At 33.9% G+C, this 18,971-nt stretch overlaps 1 protein-coding gene across 6 annotated transcripts in view; it reads left to right on the top strand.

Annotated features, from left to right (window-relative positions):
- LOC106111688 overlaps positions 1 to 18,971 on the top strand; it is a 108,826-nt gene that overhangs the window by 40,330 nt on the left and 49,525 nt on the right. For 5 of the 6 annotated variants that reach the window (XM_013293832.1, XM_013293834.1, XM_013293833.1 and 2 more), the window contains one exon: positions 11,417 to 11,609. In XM_013293832.1, the coding sequence (XP_013149286.1) occupies positions 11,511 to 11,609 (99 nt within the window). In that variant the 5' untranslated portion in view covers positions 11,417 to 11,510. Of the gene's footprint in view, positions 1 to 10,720; positions 10,829 to 11,416; positions 11,610 to 18,971 lie in introns of those variants that run through there. The other variant, XM_013293830.1, reaches the window with a different exon arrangement.

The raw sequence follows: 18,971 nt of genomic DNA, 5'->3' as shown, positions 1-18,971 counted from the left end.
TAAGGTGGCAAACGAGCTCAAATCCACCGAAATGGAAAGCGACCGCTGCCCATAAACATCCGCAATTGCAGATGCGTTGCCTACTTATAATTGGCGGAGGAGGAGACGCACATAAAGAGGATATTTCCCCTTCCTATACGTCTCCTCCACCGGCAAATCCACTTTTCCTTCCCATCCTCTCCTTATAAGAAAAAGGTGGAAAGGGAAAGGGACTAAAATCATGCCTCCGGCACCACACACATCAGACGAAACGCGGAATTGTTTCCACTTCACGCCTATCTTCTGTATGGTCGTGGTATTAGCGGCCTCTACCACTGTCAAATTAATATGATAAATAACGTAATTTATTTTATTATTTAACTAGCTGTAGCTCGTAAATTCGTCCGCGTGAATTTTAAAAATAAAAATAAAATAATAGCCTATGTAACTCACAGATAAATTACCTTTCTAATGGTGAAAGATTTTTTGAAATCGCCCCAGTAGTTTTTAAGTTATTTTAATACACAAAGTCCAATATTAGAATAGATTATATCTTCCATATGTGAACTCATTACTTGGAATGTAAATAAAACCATTATTCTGCTTAGTATACCACTCACTGAGTGCTATATTTAGTTCGTGCAAAATAATCTGGTAAAAGGATTTAATGGGTCAAGTCAATTCAAACGCGGCCATTTCAGTTGAGTCGCGCCGTCCCAATTTGTTCAGCATTAGTTACCCTTGCACAGATATATCAGCTTTCATAGTGTTCATTAGAAATAGGCTAATGCGTTTTGTTAGGGTGTATTCACATAACACAAACAGCTTATTTTTTGACAACTATAGTTTTAAACAAATAATATAATTGGTACTAGCGATATTAATTTAAAACACTGAACTATCTGTCTCGCCAGGAATGCGCGCGAATATTTATCCTTCCAATGACATTGACAGCTGTCAGCTAGGGACATGACGTTTATGTCGATAATCTAGTGTTGCGCTAATTCTACAGCACGGTACTAATTTTCTTCTTAACAATAGTAAGTTATAGGGAGCAAGTAAGGAGCCTATGCATTACACTTAGACAATCGAGGCTTCTAAAAATGTACTAACTACCGTAATAGACTTATTCTTATGAAAAAAAAACGTAAAACTATTTAAAAACATCCGTCTTTTGGGAAGTCGGTTAAAAAAGCCGAGCTAAGATTAGCCAACATTAACTTACTTAAATATCAATAATGTACATGATTTTATTTTGAAACCTGTCTAAGAATTATAGTGTCTGTGTCCTAAGAATAATACAGAGTCGGGTCTATAGTTCGTTATAGTGTATTGTTCATGACTATTTATTGGCCTCTCCATAACGTTGTTAAGAGTCGCTTTATTGTGCTTTATGCCTCCTTGATTGCTTATTACTGTATCGAATTGGTCCAAATCTACTAATAAACGAATGATCTAAAAACTTCATCTATTAAAATTGAACGATTTAACAACTAAATATCAAGTCTGTGTTAAAACTGTATACTCTTTTCAGCTTTTAGTAAGATGGTTTTCAATTGTTGATCCTTTCAAGTACTTCCAAGTGTTTTTAAAAGTTCGATACTGTCTACCTTTTCAAGTATATTTAAACCGACAACCGTATATTTTAACTGCGATATATTTCTGTGTAAACTAGCTATTACAAGCGAAATGTTATCTAACTAAACATTGACATGTGGAAGCACTTGTCCGCCCTAACCGTGTACCCATTTGACTGGCATATCGATATTGCGGATGTATCGATTATTCAAATATCGATACCCGCGGAGGAAACTTGTATCGAGAAATCGATTTATTTTGTATCTTAATTGAGACAGCACTTATGTTGAGGAAAATACCACTTTCTTGCTTTCACAATAATCATTTGAGAACAAATTCTAAGAGAATTTTCATAATAAAAGTGTATCCTAGAAACCAAATTAAATCTTACATATATACGTTACGATTACATTTTTAGTATAAACTAGCTTTGCACCGCGACTCCGTTCGCGTGAACTTAATAAAAAAACAAAAGTGAGTAACCTATGTGTTCTTCCAGACTATCCTCTACATCTATACCAAATTTCATCAAGATCCGTTCAGCCGTTTAGGCTATAAACTCTAACAAATATCCATCCATCCATCTAAACTTTCGCATTTATAATATTAGTAATTAGTAAGATTATTTTAAAGTAAAAATATTAAATGTTTAATTGGATATTGAATTAAAATGTTAAATGCAGTTAATTTTATTTTTTAATATTCCTACAAACTCTCGTATACAAGAATCTTAAACTGTTAACAAAAGCAAGGGAATTACAAAAATCTCTGATGGAAAAAATACAATCCATCAAAACAAGCCGGAGTGGTATCAACACATAACCGGCTCCATTCCGACGTAGGAGCAACAGCCGGAGCGTGGCCTACAGTACAAGGTCGGTCGGGTACCGCTTTACAATTGTACTCTTTTTGTAACCACCTTTCTTCCTTCCAGCTAACCAAACGACCCAAATGTTACACAACATTACAGGAATATAGTCCTTAATGTAAGTACATTTAGGGATAACATTTCCATGCGATTGATCGGAATTTTAAAGGTCGTCGAGGCCATGTTTTCTTTTTTGCGAATGTTTTTACCTCTGACGTTCGGATAGCATATCACGCTTTTGGGACCTACAGTTTGTTTTTAAACTCGATAAGATTTTGCGATAGAAATAATCCAACAGAAATTAAAGAATCCTGTTCAACTTTTTATTCTTTGCAATTATGAGCCTTTTACAAGACATTCTATAAATTACAAAAGAATGAAGCTTCGCCGGTTTAAATCTAGTAACATTTAAACCAATGTAAAAGAAGTAAAAAATACATTTTAAATGCACGTTGTCGCGACTTTTTATGGACATTATCAAGCGATTTCGTCACTAAATTGTCATTTTTTCTTGATAAAATAAAAATGATTCAAACTACCTTTAAAAGGGTTTAAAATATCGTATTATTTATCTTAAATTGACTCAGCGAACATTTCCGGGGTTGGATCAATTATAATCGAAATATGCTTTAAATATAGTTGTACTAGCTTTCGCCCGCGACTGCGTCCGCGTGGGATTAAAAAAAGTGAGTAGCCTATATGTTCTTCCAGACTATCCTCTACTTCTATACCAAATTTCATCGAAATCCGTTCAGCCGTTTAGGATACAAACTCTAACAAACAACCATCCATCTAAACTTTCGCATTTATAATATTAATATGATTTGTCCTGTATTTTTTGGCGTACACATCCGCATTTCAAATCATATGACAAAATTTAGATCACTTAATAAACCTCTTTAGATCCGGTTTCTTCATTTACCAATACATAACAGGTGCAACCAGACATGTGCGTAGTAAATAAGGACCAGAAAACATAGCTAGGATACATTTAAGGTTTGGAATTACTGGAATTTAGATACATACTATATTTGGTTGTACCCTAACATGTCCTTGTTGATCGTAAAAAAGTTTTTTTTTTCTTATTTTGTCCTGGTTTAGCCGCGATTCGATATCTTGTGATTTTGTGCGGTTTTAGTTTATTTTGTTTTAATTAGAAGCTACGTATGTCAAAGTCTGTGAATCTGGAATTGTTTCATTTTGTAGCTTATTTAAACTGTGAAATTGCCATACTTTAGTGCTAGCTAGTCCTAATTGGAATAAATATTGGTGTGTAAATAAAAAAATAAAGCTAAAAGCCACCAACCAGCCAGACAACACACATCACGTAAATAGTATTGTAGATAAAAATATAATCAAGAGAAAAAACAAAAAATAATAACTCGTTCTCAGATAAAACACCTTGTAGCGTCATCAAATTGATTCCGGCTTCCAATTAAGGGCCAGAAAATCGAAAGTTGTCACAAAATGGCCTCCAAGCTTGTTTTTATTTAAATAATATTTCGACTTGAGTTTCTTTTCGTAGCGTCGCGGTCGGACTTTGACGAATGCGTTGGGAGCGAAAGTGGTATTTCGGGATCCATCACAATATCTGATTGTCACGCCCTCTCTTGCTTTATTAACTCATAAACACTTTGTAAAAGAACTACATTATAATATCCTGATTTTTTTTCTAAATTCTGAGCTATTGTAGTACATCATACTCTCTTACAAACTTCCATTCCAATTGATCTTGGGTCTTGAATACTTGTTTACTGTCGAAAGAAATGAGATTAAAAAAAATCACTTGTCAGTTAAAAATGTTCAACTTCTTTTGTATTTAAATATTTCGTAATTACAAATCAATGTAAATTCTGAACATTTTACCCTTTGAAGTCGGCTCTGCTGTTCTCATTTCCTACATAGCAAGTGACATTAAAACATCCTTCATTGAAATTCTTTCATTTCTCTTCGTTTTATTTGTTAAATTACTTCCTACTAGTTGCAATTAAATCTTTGTTTTTATATTAACGAGGCAAAAACTTACTTAGTTCTATAGCCCTTTGTAAACCATGGCATAGTCCGGCAACTTCATCCTTAGTGATCTTCGGACTTCCCATTTAGTATTCGCGTCTGTCCACCTGAGTGTTGGTGTAATATAATTATTCATTGAATAGCAGTTTAGTTTGAGTCTTTTTTTTATAAGGTGGCAAACTAGCAAGCGGCCACCTGAATCCACCGAAATGGAAAGCGACCGCTACCTATAAACATCCGCGATTGCAGATGCGTTGCCTACCCCTAATTGACGAAGGAAGAGACGCACATAAAGACATTTCCCCTTCCCATGCGGTTCCTCCACCGTCTAAATCCAGTTTTCTATCCCATCCTTTCCTCTGAAGAAAATATTGGAAAGAAAAGGGGATTAAATTTAGGCCTCCGGCACCACACTCATCAGACGAAACGTGGAATTGCTTCCACTTCACGCCTGTCTTCTGTGTGGTCGTGGTATTACACCGGGCAAGCCGGTCCGTTCGTGCGAAGATGTTAAAACGGGCTCTACCACTCTTACAGTGATAGAGCCCGCTTTAACTAGAATTAGAGTCTAGTCTAATTCTAGTTTTATTTGTACGGATAGTTTTCAAGAAAATAATGAATTATTTGCACTTGTTTTTTTTGGGACTTTGATAGATGATTCTTAGGTTTTTACTAACACGTAAAGATTTTTATAAAAATCCCCTCGCAATGTAACTTGTAAAATCATACATTGATATGAAATTAAAAAAAATATTTTCACATCACAAATACAACATAAATAAGCTAAAAGAAAGTCAGTGTGTATCTTTATATCTGACCTTAACTTTCGACAGTTTATTATTCTGATAGGTTTATAACATCTATATTACCCTGCTCACCCTTTTCACCTAAACAGGTGTTGTGTTTAGAATAAACATTGCTCTTTTCAAGTTCAAATTTACATAATGTGCTTAGTATCATAAATATAGTTTTATATATTATGAAAGGTTTATTTGTTAGTTTATATTACTGATATTACAAATGGGAATTTTTTGATGGATAGATGTTAGTATGAACTGGATAATTTGCATACATCACTAGCTCACTATACGTCCCCACCGAGGGGCTCGGAGCCTACCCTAATATGGGGTGACTAGGCCATAGTCAACCACACTGGCCAAGTGCTTGTTGGTTGACTTCACACATATCTTTGAATTTCTTCGCCGATACGTGCAGGTTGCATCACGATGTTTTCCTTCACCGTAAGAACGTCGGGTAAATTATGTACATATGAAAATTCGAAAAATCGAAAATCACATTGGTACATGGCGGGATTCGAACCCAAGACCTGTAGATTACAAGTCAAGTGTTCAAACCACTGAGCCACCGACGCTATTTTGATTTTTAATTTAATTTGCATAGAGATTTTTAATTCCTCGCAGTCGAAGTCGCGGTTAAAATATGGTCGAGCTACACGATACATCATAATTAAAATGTCTTATAGTAAACTTGGTCAGTTCAAATACTTACCACGTTATTTTGAAATAGTATTTTATTAATTTATGTTAGTTCATTCATGTTTCGTAACTACAGTTACTATTTCAAGAGCATAGTTTCTGGGCCAAAGGCGTGCCCGGAAGTTCAGTCGAGTATTGCCGCCACTTCCGTCCAATTGATTTATTTCGACTCTTTTATATCTCGGGACGATTTCAGTGATGTTTTAGTTATAAATGATACCAGAAATAACTAAAGAAATACTTTACTATTCTCCAGTATATTAATCTAAACTTCTTTAAGACGTAGTTTACTAAAATGCCTTTACATAAATGTGTAGTAATTAATGTTATCTAAGTTTCTTTCTTATCGATTGAGGAAATAACCATCTATATTATTATTCCGTTTATATTTAAATCCTACAAGGAGTAGATTAATTAAATACAAAACATACACAATATTTTTATTAATGTGACGCATGTGTTATCATTAACTATCTTTCGCCCGTGACTGTCCGTGTGGAATTAAATAAACAAATGTGAGTAGCGTATGTGTTCTTCCAGACTATCCTCTACATGTAAGCCAAATTTTATTGAAATCCGTTCAGTTGTTTAGGCTACAAACTCTAGCAAACTTCCATTCATCTATCTAAATCGCATTTATAATATGACTAGCTTTCGCTAGCGACTCCGTCCGCGTGGGATTAAAAAAAAAGTGAGTAGCGTATGTGTTCTTCCAGACTATTCTCTATATCTATGCCAAATTTAAAAGAAACACGTTCAACGGTTTGAGCTACAAACTCTAGCAAACATCCATCCATCCATCTAAACTTTCGCATTTATAATATTAGTATGATTGCATTGTCAACATCGTTACATGTTTCGTCAATGGAAACTCACTATTATGGTATAGTTGGATATCGTCCAGGTTCCCGCAATAATTACTGTTACTGTTTACTCTACCTTGAAGATGTTAGTCATGTGTTCCGCATTCATGACAATTTATAACTATTCATTCACCAACAATGTTCTATGCGCTGGTTGATTATCCCAGATTAGCTTGTTATATTATTTCTTAGTCACAGAGTATTGAAGTTTACGCGTGTAATCGTCCTATGGTCAGTTTCTATTTTCAAATGTAATAGGGGGAAACGTCACATGAGTTGTGTTGCATGAGTTAGCGGTTGTCAAAATTCATTATAGCGAACCGACCGATTCTTACTGACATCTGCATTTGTAGATGCGTTGCCTATAATCAACGGAAGAGGCGTACAGAAAGAGGATGTTTTCATAACCTATGGGTCCTTACCTTCGCTAAATCATTCCCTTTTAGTTATTTAATTTTGTCATTTAAAAGAATCCATTTAGTAATATCAAAGCTTGATATTCTGCCTATGTTATTTCCCTTTTGTACTGCACTTTATAATTCTCGTACATTGTGACTTATTACTTGATTATTTACTGAGTAATAAATCGTCATCTCACAGTGCTTGATGATTAACTTGTAATTACATTGTCGTTTTATGAATGTGGGGAGTTCCGAGGATATGTGATGTAATACACATAGTTCTGGAATGTAAACATAAGGTTCCACTGCGGATAAACGTCAAGAATCATCCTTTCATTCTATTAGAACCAGAGATAATCTTTTACAGTTATTTGACAATGAAAACTATGTCTATACTGCGTAAAAAAATCTATATTTCCAATTAAATGTAATGTCTCAACGATATTTCTAAAGTCTAATGGTTTGGGGTACGGACTACCGAACATGCGGTCTTGGGTTCGAATCCCGCCATTCGACTATCGTCATGAACCACCATATCCTAGCACAAGACTAGAGCTTAGTTGGAATGGTTAAAGGAAATATTAGTAAATTAACAAAAAATATGCTAATATTAAAAAAAACATCTCTTTGACGTATGTAAATGACATAAATGACAATGAGATATCCTGATTACGTCATCTCTAAACTCAACTTTGAGGATTTACTAAAAAGCACGTTAGGGGGCGCTAATGTGCGTCAGTGTAATTTATAACAACCGAGTCTACAACTATACTATTGTTATAAAGAGGAAAGATTTGTATTTTTGTAATTTATTAACATAACTCGAAAACTACTAGGCCTATTTCAAAAATTCTTTTACCATTAAAAAGCTACGTTATTAGTAGGTAACATAGACTACAGTCTTTATTATTTTTAAAATATTACCTGTGCTAAACCGCGAACAACAGCTAGTAACAAATGAGTACGTTATAATATTGTAATTGACGACACAATATCGTATGGTAGTCGTCACCTAGTCGTATCGTAACGATCTATCTCGGTAGGCGTAACGGCGTCGCATACCGTCCCCGGTCACGTAGCCCGTTACATTCGCCATACGGAACTGTTCCATTTATAATATTGTTATACTGTAAATCCACTACTCTATGTTTACATTACTGTTCAGAAGAATATTATAAATCGTAAATACTGGCCAATAAGTTATGTCTTGTCTTATTTGACTATTTCTTTTCTACACTGCATCACCATCATCATCAGCCTTTGTCTTCCCAATGCCTTTAACAGAATGCGGTCCTCCGACTTCTGCATCCAACGACTTGCACTGCGCACTAAGTCGTCGGTCCATCTGGAGGAAGGATCCACGTTCCTGGTCCTCGTCCGTGGATTCCATTCTAGACCTGGTGTCCTTTTCCTTCCGCACCTGGTGTCCTCTAGATGTCCTTGTTCTACATTTAGTTAAATGATATCTTTCACTTAAATAGAATGGAATCCAACTTCAATATACAAGTTGGAACTTAAAATAGAAATCCATTATAACAATATCAATTTGAAATTCAAACTACGGTCGCCTATTTAGGTATAGGCCAACATCTTCCGCTCTTCAAACGACAATCAAATGATAAACCGTACACTAATTGCCAATTTGCAGTCTACCCCCTTTTCATATCAACCTCAATAGTAAACTCAATATTAAAACGATAGCTAAATTACCATACCGTAGGCACGCTCTGAATCATACGATACCTTTGACTATACAGAAACGGACTAAGCAAACATGCGTTGATAATAATTTCTGCCACATTTCACGACGAGCGCACGAATTTTTACACACTTAAACGATTACTGAGGTAAGCGTACGGAGAGCTTATTGTTAGTTTTTACTGTGCTAAGGAGTATGCTAGGTCTTGTCATTTAAAAGTCAAAGACATACGGTTTCTCCCATTAGCACAGTTTATCCTTAACAATAAGCAATAAATCCTGCATCAATTCTGGACTCTATTGCTATGAAATAGGTGCTCTAGTTTTAATCAAAGCCGGTATAAACTCCCGAGACTGCATAGAAAGTGGTCCAGTTAGGGTGACCATATAGTTAATATCAAATAGGACGTGCTTTAAACTAAGTCATTACTATTGGAATTATGGATGCAATTTTTACTGCATAATGAAAATTCTTAAAGAAATAAAATCTTTCTTTAAATTAATACCTTCTTTCTGGTTTGTTTTAAGAAATTTTATTACTCCAAGGGAGATGAAGGCTACATTAAACGACATAAACATTGAATCTTCTAATTAAAATAAAACTGTGCCAAGTCTTTTAATCAGAATAAAACAACTTTTTAATGAGTTTCGATTACAGTGAAGGTAATTAGTTTTGGCAAAGAATTTTGCTATTAAAATTTTTGAGATCGTTCATTTTAAAGTACGTTGAATGTCGATTGGTCAATTTAAAACAGATAACGTTGAGTAAATAATTATGTATTCCTTAGTAAAATATCCACGTATTTTTAATCAACAGTAATTTCATCCTTAGCCAGAATATCCTTACAAGTGTTGTTTTATTAAATGTTACAAACTTAAATCTATCTGGGACTATCCTGGTCTAGTTTACATAGTCACCCTAGCACAATACCAGTGTCCATGCTATGTCGCCAGGCGGCTGGTCCCATTGTCGGTACACCTAACGGCAAACACGTGCACAAATTGACTACAAGCAAGATTGTGCACACTTGTCTAGCCCTGGACTTATAATCTACAGGTCCTAGTTATATTCCTGTAATGTGAAAATACGTTTTTTAAATTTGGAATGAAATGTATATTAAGGATGGGGCTTCACTTTTTCGTGTTGTCGATATCTAAAATTATGTTTAGTATAACTTTAGATTGCTTTATACTTATGATTGCGTTTTTATTTTCTTACATTGTTGTTATTTATTCTTAAGGGATGACGAATCCTTATTATAAACAGTAATTATAATAAGCATGTGTCATTGATATTGTTTAGGAAGTTGATTGTTATGTATTGTTAAATTCGTTTCATAATAAGTTTTTAGGTTATGATTGGGATTACGGTTGCAGTTTCCTTTTGCGTCAAGACCCTAGTTCACCTTCAGACTCGTTCTAATAATAGGTATGACTGTAGATTACATAGAACGTTTTCAGAAATTTAATTGGAGTTTTCGACTAAACTGTTATCTCGCAATCAAATAATTAAACAAATAAAAAATGTAGCGATTAAATTACAAAAAGAATGTATTAATATCTTTATTGTACGAATGTAAACCAGATTTAAACGTTAGAAATTAGTTACGACCGCTTAAAACCAATCAAGTTACGATGGCTCGGTTAAAGTAAATCAAACCGATAATAACCGAACAAATCGATTAAACAAAAAAAAACATAATCAATAAAGTTTTAATATACTAGTAGAACGTATTGCGTAATGTTGCAAGAAAAAAAAATTATAACGAGATATCGATTAAGAAATTTTTATCGCTCGATTGTCCCTCACTAGCCAGTCTCGATCGCCGCGCTGGGCACGACGGACGTGCGCGCGTTCACATAACTTGACATTCGGCCGCGCGATTTAATTAGCGTTCTATTTTTAAACGAGTTATTTGCTATTTTTATCTGGTAATTGTGTTTTAAATTATTTATGTTTTTATCTGCGTGCGTGTGTTCTGAGTATTTGCAGTCTTGTGATTCCAATGATAAAATAAACTCACATAGCCTCATTTGTTGAAGCCTTTTACGACACGCTAGTCGCGCCTAATCTCGTCGCAATCTCTTGTCAACAGTTTGTGTTTTATCATTTGAGGGAGCGAGTTGTGACTTCACGGAAACTTGTGCATTACAAAGTGAATTGTCACTGATTGCTTATTGCAAAACGTTTTGATATCTTTATTATGTGTTATTAATTAAATTCACATTAAATGAATACGATATAACAGTTGTTTTATGTTTATTGCGGAATAATTTCGATAAAAGTTTTTTTTAATGTTAACTACTTGTTGCTCGCGACTTCGTCCACCAAATTATAGCCTATGTTACTCAGCGATAACGTAGCTTTTTCAAAGGTGAAAGAATTTATGAAATCGGCCTAGTAGTTTTTGAGTTATTTAAATACATACATAAAATATAACTTTTCTCTTTATAATATTAGTATAGACAGGAGATAGAGGTTTGAGAAATTGTAGATTTAACAGTGACCTTTCTTTTCAGGTAGTCGTAAGATGGACATTTGTGTGGGACAGTGAAGTGGTAGTGTAGTGCGTGAGGGTCTGGACGTCTGTCGCTGGTGAAGAGGATGTGAGCAATGCCTTCAGACAGCGGAGCGTGGGCGCCGCCCGCCGCGGGCGAGCGTCGGCTCAGCAACTCCTCCGATGGCAGTGCTGGTAGCGGATACTCTAAAACTGTAAGTGGCTCATCATCATCATAAGTCTATATCACAGGCCAGGGGTGGTGAACATTTATGCATCAAAGTGCCATTTTTTTTAATGTTCAATGCTGTCTTAGACGTGCCATCGAATAATTTTTTACTAGTGTTTTTATAATTATTATCGACGTGCCCAAAATATTGTCTTGTTTCTTTTATGGCACGCGTGCCAAACTTTCGCCACCCCTGTCAATTGCAGACAGAATTAAAAATCAAAATAGTGTTGACTATTGTAGCTGTCAATTAATTATTTCTGCGTCAATTGAAAATAATGTAGCCAGATTCGATGTGCTTAAACATGTTAGAGGTAATGAATTTTATTTAATATAACCTATAAAATACTCTAAAAATGTTTGGAAAATGTATAAAGTTTGAGTATGTTTAGTGATATTTTGATACTTCAAGTATCAAGATTGTGTAGATAAGCAATCAAAGGGACAGCTTGTATGTTTCTGATAAAAAAAATACAGATAATATAAACATTTGAAATCATGTAATACTTTCATATTATTATAATTTACAAATGTTGTTCGGTCATAAATTTATTTGAGTGATTTTAGTTTTGATTTCAAATATTAAATTATGAAATCGTATGGTTTGAGACCATTATATTGTTATATTTTTGCTCTACATTTCTTATTGGTCAAGTAGATTTGCATTCCGTGAGAATTAACCCATAGTTTAATTGCTCTGTGGTAACACAGCCTTGGGTTTTATCGATTGTTTGAAATTGTTGCAAATTGACGTGAAATCACCGCCGTGTCATGTTTATTGACAATTCGAGAAGCTATTTGCGACACGTGATAGCCGTTTTATTATTGTTATTTATGATAACGTTATTCTGACGAGTCACTGTTTGAAAATAAGCCGTTTGTTTGTAGCTAAAGTTATTCGTAAATATAATGAGTAAGAAAAATATTGACATGGTTTATTGTATAAAATAAATAATTGTATTTTCTTTGCAACGCGCATTTGAAATGCTTGTACAAAAGTACCTGATTAAAAAAAAGAGAGAAAAGTCAATTAAGGGTTATGGAAGTGGAGATTTACAGTTATACCATAAATGCGAAAGTTTAGATGGATGGATGTTTGTTACAGTTTGTAACCTAAACGACTGAAGGGATCTCGATGAAATTTGGCATTGATATTGAGGATAGTCTGGAAGAGTGCATATGTCACTTACTTTTGTTTTTATTTTATTCTACACGGACGGAGCCGCGGGCGAAAGCTAGTGTTAGATATTAAAGTTGAGATGAATGTTTGTTCGAGTTTGTAGCCTAAACTACTAAACGGATACCAATGAAATTTGGCTTTGATCTTGAGAATAGTCTGGAAGAATACATAGGTTACTTACTTTTGTCTTTATTTTATTCTACGCGGACGGAGTCGCAATCGAAAACTAGTTATACCATAAATATATTGTCAAATTGTCAACAGATGTTTGTAGTTCCGTTTGATTTATTTTCGAATCCCACTGTATACCTAATCCTTACATTCAGGAAACGGACTTCCTACCTTTAGGAAAGCATTAAAAAACCATCGACCTCACACCATGTATAACCAAGTAGCTTGTATCTATTAGCAAGGATGTTACTTATTAACAATTTGCATATCCTTTCTCACGATATTATTTACAAATAAAATTATACTTTAACACTAACGGTATACAACACAAATTGCAGTAATTAGTTTAGTTCAGTTTGCAAATCTCTGAGGTCGACTGGTTTGTAACCTACGAGATGACTAACTACTTTTTTTACCGTATGTCAAGGTCTCTACCATTTGTTGGTTATATTTAAATAAGGAGTGTCTTGTTAAAAGAACCATAAGTAGGTTTTTTTCAAAGTTACCGATTTAATCTCTGAGTTTAAACGGAATTTTAATTAGGAAGACGTGTTTGGTTATCTTTGAAATATTTCTTTAAGACACTATTTCTGTTTTTAGTTACTATACTAGCTTCCGCCCGCGACTCCGTTTGCGTGGAATTAAAAATCAAAAGTGATTAGCCCATGTGTTCTTCCTGACTATCCTCTACATCTATACCAAATTTCATCGAAAACTGTTCAGCCGTTTAGGATACAAACTCTAACAAACATCCATCCATCTAAACTTTCGCATTTATAATATTAGTATGATTACAAAAGTTAGAGTTAAATTAATAATAATAATAATATTATAATTACTAACCTATTGTCCAATGTAACACGTTATTTAATGATTATTTTGCAATATTTATTAACTAGAGATCAAAAATAATTGGGAATACACTCTTAAATAGTATTATACATAACTAAATGTATACAATATATAATGTATATATATTTAAATGCCTCGAATACTGGACTATTGCACTTAAATCATATAATATATGGTAATATACTACATAGATAATTAAAATATATACGTGATATCGCAACATGCAGTTGCATGAACGCCCTTTACTCATTTAAATGCAACTGCGTATGACTTATTGCATTATTTCATTCCTTCATTATCAATATTGTATGTATTGAAATAACTCAAAAACTACTGGCCCGATTTTAATAATTCCTTCACCATCTATACTATTATAATGAAGCGTAAACACACAATTCTTTGTTGCCTAAGATCACAGCAATTACTGCATATTTTTTAATAATTCTTTCTTTAATAAAAAGCCATATACTTACTTCACGCTTTAGGTTATATATTGTCGCGCCATTAAACTTTAGGGGTAAATATTTTGGATAAAAACCCTAATGTGGGAAAAAGACCATAAGTTTCTGCCAACATCAAGTAAGATTGCCATTTTGACATATGCTATTGATAATTTGACAAATGTAAACAATAAAATAAAATTTTCATAATTCCATGCGGATGAAGCCGCACGGGAACAGCTAGTCAGAAATATAATTTATCTGTTAGTAACATAGGCTATATTTTATTATTGCTAATGTTTAGGAACTATTAATAAACAGCATGTTTCTGGAAGCCGGCGTCAAAATTCACCAAACTTTAACTTTTCTCGGCTTATGCTGCCTAAACCGTTAGAGGTATATAAAAATAATGTTTGAAAGAATTGTAGATCTCAAAAAGTAGTTTTTGAGTTATTTGAACACATAACAAAATACAAAACTCTTAATATTAGCAAAGATTTAACTTTCGCGGTTAATTAATGTATAATCTGTCTGTTTTAATTTCCTACATCAAACCCACACTAACCAATTATAATGTATCGTTAAAATTTTTGTCACAGTTCCAAGTTTCTTGTTTCAGAATAATATAGTTGTGTTTTCGTCTTTCAATGTAGGAGGATATGCGTTCTTTACTTCCCCATACGAAGCCGCACCTGTCTGGCATTTGCGTAACTTGACCTTCAGTTTGCACCGTCCGGTATGTCAGAGGTCAAGTCATAAGTCATGGAATGTTCGAATCAGATCGATAGCTTTCCATTGTTTATTTGTTAAGTTATCTATTGTTATGACGTAATATATTCAGACTTGTGCGATTGTCGATTGTTTTGTTGTCTATTCAACTGTTTAGTTGCACAACTAATCGAGTAGTGTGCACTCCATAGGAATCAATGCGAGACTAAACAGTTGTGCGTTAGTTTAGCAAAGGTCTATAAACGTTTATTTAGTAACCGTAGTACCTATATAACACGATAATGCTATCCTCTACAAACTCTGAAAAAACAGAGACGACAATAATACTAGCTTAGGCTAGAGACTACGTTTGCGTTGAATTAAAATAAAAAACTAATAACTAATAAAGCCTATATTACGAGGTGATAATTTAGCTTTCAAATGGCATAAAAATCTTCGAAATCAACCGAGTAGTTTTTAAATTAAAAAAAATACAATCATATCCCCTTTATAATATTAATATACACAAGTAACTGCTGCAAAAACCTACAGTATTATTTTTTATTGAATTAGTACAGAGTTATATTTACTTTATGTTACTTAAAAACTCATAAGTTGTTAACAAAAATACATAGAAGTGTATAAAATAGTTACGTCGTAAAACAGGTAGTCAAGTGAGTACATTTCAAAAAGTTGTTACAACCCACCCCAGATGGTACGCGGTGAAAGGACTCCGCAACTGGACAACCTTGGTTTTTTATTATACACAATATATTTACGTAAATAACGTTAAAATACTTTATTTATTACTTTAAATTACGTAGGTAGATCTGTAAATTGTTTTTTTTTTTATTCGGCGCCATAAAACCTTCCCGGATTCTCTGTGTTGACAGTTTTAACTGACCCAAACTGAAGTATGAGCACAATTTTAACTTACAATTGAATTGTACAACTCTGTCTAACTGATCTGTTAAACTGTCAGAATTGTATATAACTGGCTTGAACATCCATCTACTTTATAGATGCCCCAAAATCGTGCGTGGAATTAAAAAAAAACATATAAGTAGTCTTTTTTTAGGTGTCGGGGGAGAATCTTCAAAAGATACCCTGCCTGGGGTGAAGGCAGGGATTTGACCTACTAAAACTCCCTCGGTGGCCATCTAGTGACATTGACAAAGGTTCCGGGATCTCCAAGGAACGCACCGGAACCAAAGCCCATCCATCAAACTTTTCGTAATTATAATATCAATAAGATAAATATCTTGGAACAAAACTACAAACAGCTTCATATTGTCTTTAGTTTGTTAAGCATTTTATAAAAAGACACTTAAAAACGGAATAAGTATTCTAAATAATATTGTAAAGCGAGTCTTATGTCTGTAGATCTAAGTAAACGGATATCCGTTTTTTTGTGTCATAATGAGGGAAAGGAAAGTATTGCGGTGTTACCGAGTTACGCAACTACAGTGAGATATTACGTACCTTGGTGTGATTGACGCCAGTCACTGGCTTTGTATAGTTTTACTACGAGGGACGATGTTAGAGATATCCGCAAAGGTTTACATTCCCACTTTTGATATGACCAGCTGTTCCCGCGTGGTTTCATCCGCATGTAATTATAAACGCTTTATTTTATTGTAATGTTGGCAACGTGTAGTTTATAGTCCCTTTCCCACATTACCTCTAAGTTTAATAGCGTGAAAGAATTATTCAAAAATATACTACAACTTGTTGTTCCCGTGCGGCTTCATCCGCATAAAATTATGAAAATATTATTTTAATGTTTACATGTAATTATCAATTGCAAATGTGCAACCTTGCTTCCTTGATGTTGGCAGCAACTTATGGTCTCTTTCCCACATTAGAGTTTCTATCCAAAATATTTACCCCCTAAGTTTAATGGCGTGAAAATATATAAGCCTAAAGCGTGACGTAAGTGTAGGGCTTTTTATTAAAAAAAAACAAAAATATGCTGTAATTGCTGACATCTTAGGCAACAAAGAAGTTTGTGTTTACGCTTTATTATAATAGTATAGATTGCTGACATCATAAATAACAAATATGCGTTTTCGCTTTATTATATTAGTATAGATATATAGCAATCGCGGCCGTGCCAGTGGAAATAAACCCAACTCCATAAGCTAGCCGCTAAGTGGAAAAAGGATTTAAAAATTAAATTCCAAGTACGAAAGCGACCGTATCAAATCAGGAAATACAATATTGCTCTTGACCTCAGTTAATCCAATCTAATTTGCATTCAATCAAATATAGAAAGCTCTTATGCGTGCCCCGTACTACACTGCAATTCAATTTGCATACACGCCTTAAATTGAACTCTATCAGCATACGCATAAGGGTGATCATTTCAAACGAGGTTAAATCTGTCACCGTTACAATAGAATAGATCGAAAGTAAAGGCAATTGATAGGGTATTTACTAAACTAGTACACATTGGTCATGAACTTCATGTGCATATATGACACACTTTTTTAACTAGCTGTTGCCCACGACTTCGTACACACAATAAGATATAAAGTAGCCTATGCCCGTCTATGTCAGCTACCCTTCAGTGAAAGTCCGGTCGAAATTCCCACCCGTTTCTAGGATAATTTGAAGTTAAGTTTACGATGATTTTATTTTATGTTACGGTTTAATGATTAATCTGGACATTATGAGAAATGTCTACATTGATCGTTACATAAATTAACTAGCTATATATAAATATTTACGTGACGAAATTATAAAATTACATAAATACAATTGCACGTGTTTATTTATTATCTAAAATAATTTATAGCATGTTTACCTGTCATATGTATGAAATATTGATTAACTCGCTAAGTTTATCAACCCTTAGTTTAACAACTTAACTAACAATAAATTCAAGGGTGTTTTCATTGGTACCAGCTTAAACGACCGTACACTGTAACGTAAGGCTTCATGGGAAGGTTCTGGAAGCCAAAGTACTTTTATGTCATCCTCTGTTATTTCCTGATACTAATCTATTTCCTATTAGAAATGTATATATGCAAAAATCTAACAGACGGTTTATTTTGAGACACTTTTTTATTCTAAAACGCTCCGGAATATAAATCAGACTATAATAATTAAGTATACTAAGGGTTCATTCACACAGAGCAGATGAAATTCGTAAAAAAAAACTGAACATTAGTTTTTAGTTTTACTTTCTTTTCTCGCTTTTGATAATAAAGGGCATAGAAAACAAAATTAAAACTTTTTTTCAATAGCATAAAGCTCAATTTTATTTGCGATAAAAAAATCTTCTCTCCCTCCGCACAGTTTGTATGAACAGACCCTAATTTTTTGGTTAAAATTACTATAAGGCAGCACACTCTAGGTTCAGTTTAATATTATACGACCTGGATTTGATAATTTTCTAGACAGCTTTATTATTATATTTTTACGTTTAAAACACAAATTCATACTAATATTACAAATGCGAAAGTTTAGATGGATGGATGTTTGTTAGAATTTATAGCCTAAAAACTGAATGGATTTCAATGTAATTTGGTATACATGTAGAGGATACATCTGGAAGAACACATAGGCTACTTTTTTTTTTCCACGCGGACGGAGTAGCGGGCGAAAGCTAGTGTAAAATAAACTCGTTATTTTTGTGATTTGATGTAATAGTTACATTGACCGAGTGACGTGAAATGTTACTACGTGATTTTGTTGTTATCCGACTAATGTCACGTACTGTCGTTTTTAAACCAATTGTTACTCTTATCACGACTGAGTAAGGTTCAAATTGTTTTAAAAATATCCAAAAAATTAGTTCACACTGTCTCAATCTTATTTCTCAATCAAAGTATAGTGCGACTAGCTTTACTCCGCGACTCCGTCCGCGCAGTATTAATGAAAAATAAGTAGCCTATGCATTTTTCCAGTCTACGTTCTACATTTATGGTAAACTAATTTCGCTCGCGACTCTACGCGTTGAATAAAAAAAAACAAAAGTGAGTAGCCTATGTGT

Source organism: Papilio polytes, unplaced genomic scaffold, assembly GCF_000836215.1.
Source record: "Papilio polytes unplaced genomic scaffold, Ppol_1.0 DF824157.1, whole genome shotgun sequence".
NCBI lineage: Eukaryota > Metazoa > Arthropoda > Insecta > Lepidoptera > Papilionidae > Papilio > Papilio polytes.
The sequence above is the reverse complement of the archived record's forward strand: the minus strand, read 5'-3'. Positions and strand labels throughout refer to the sequence as shown.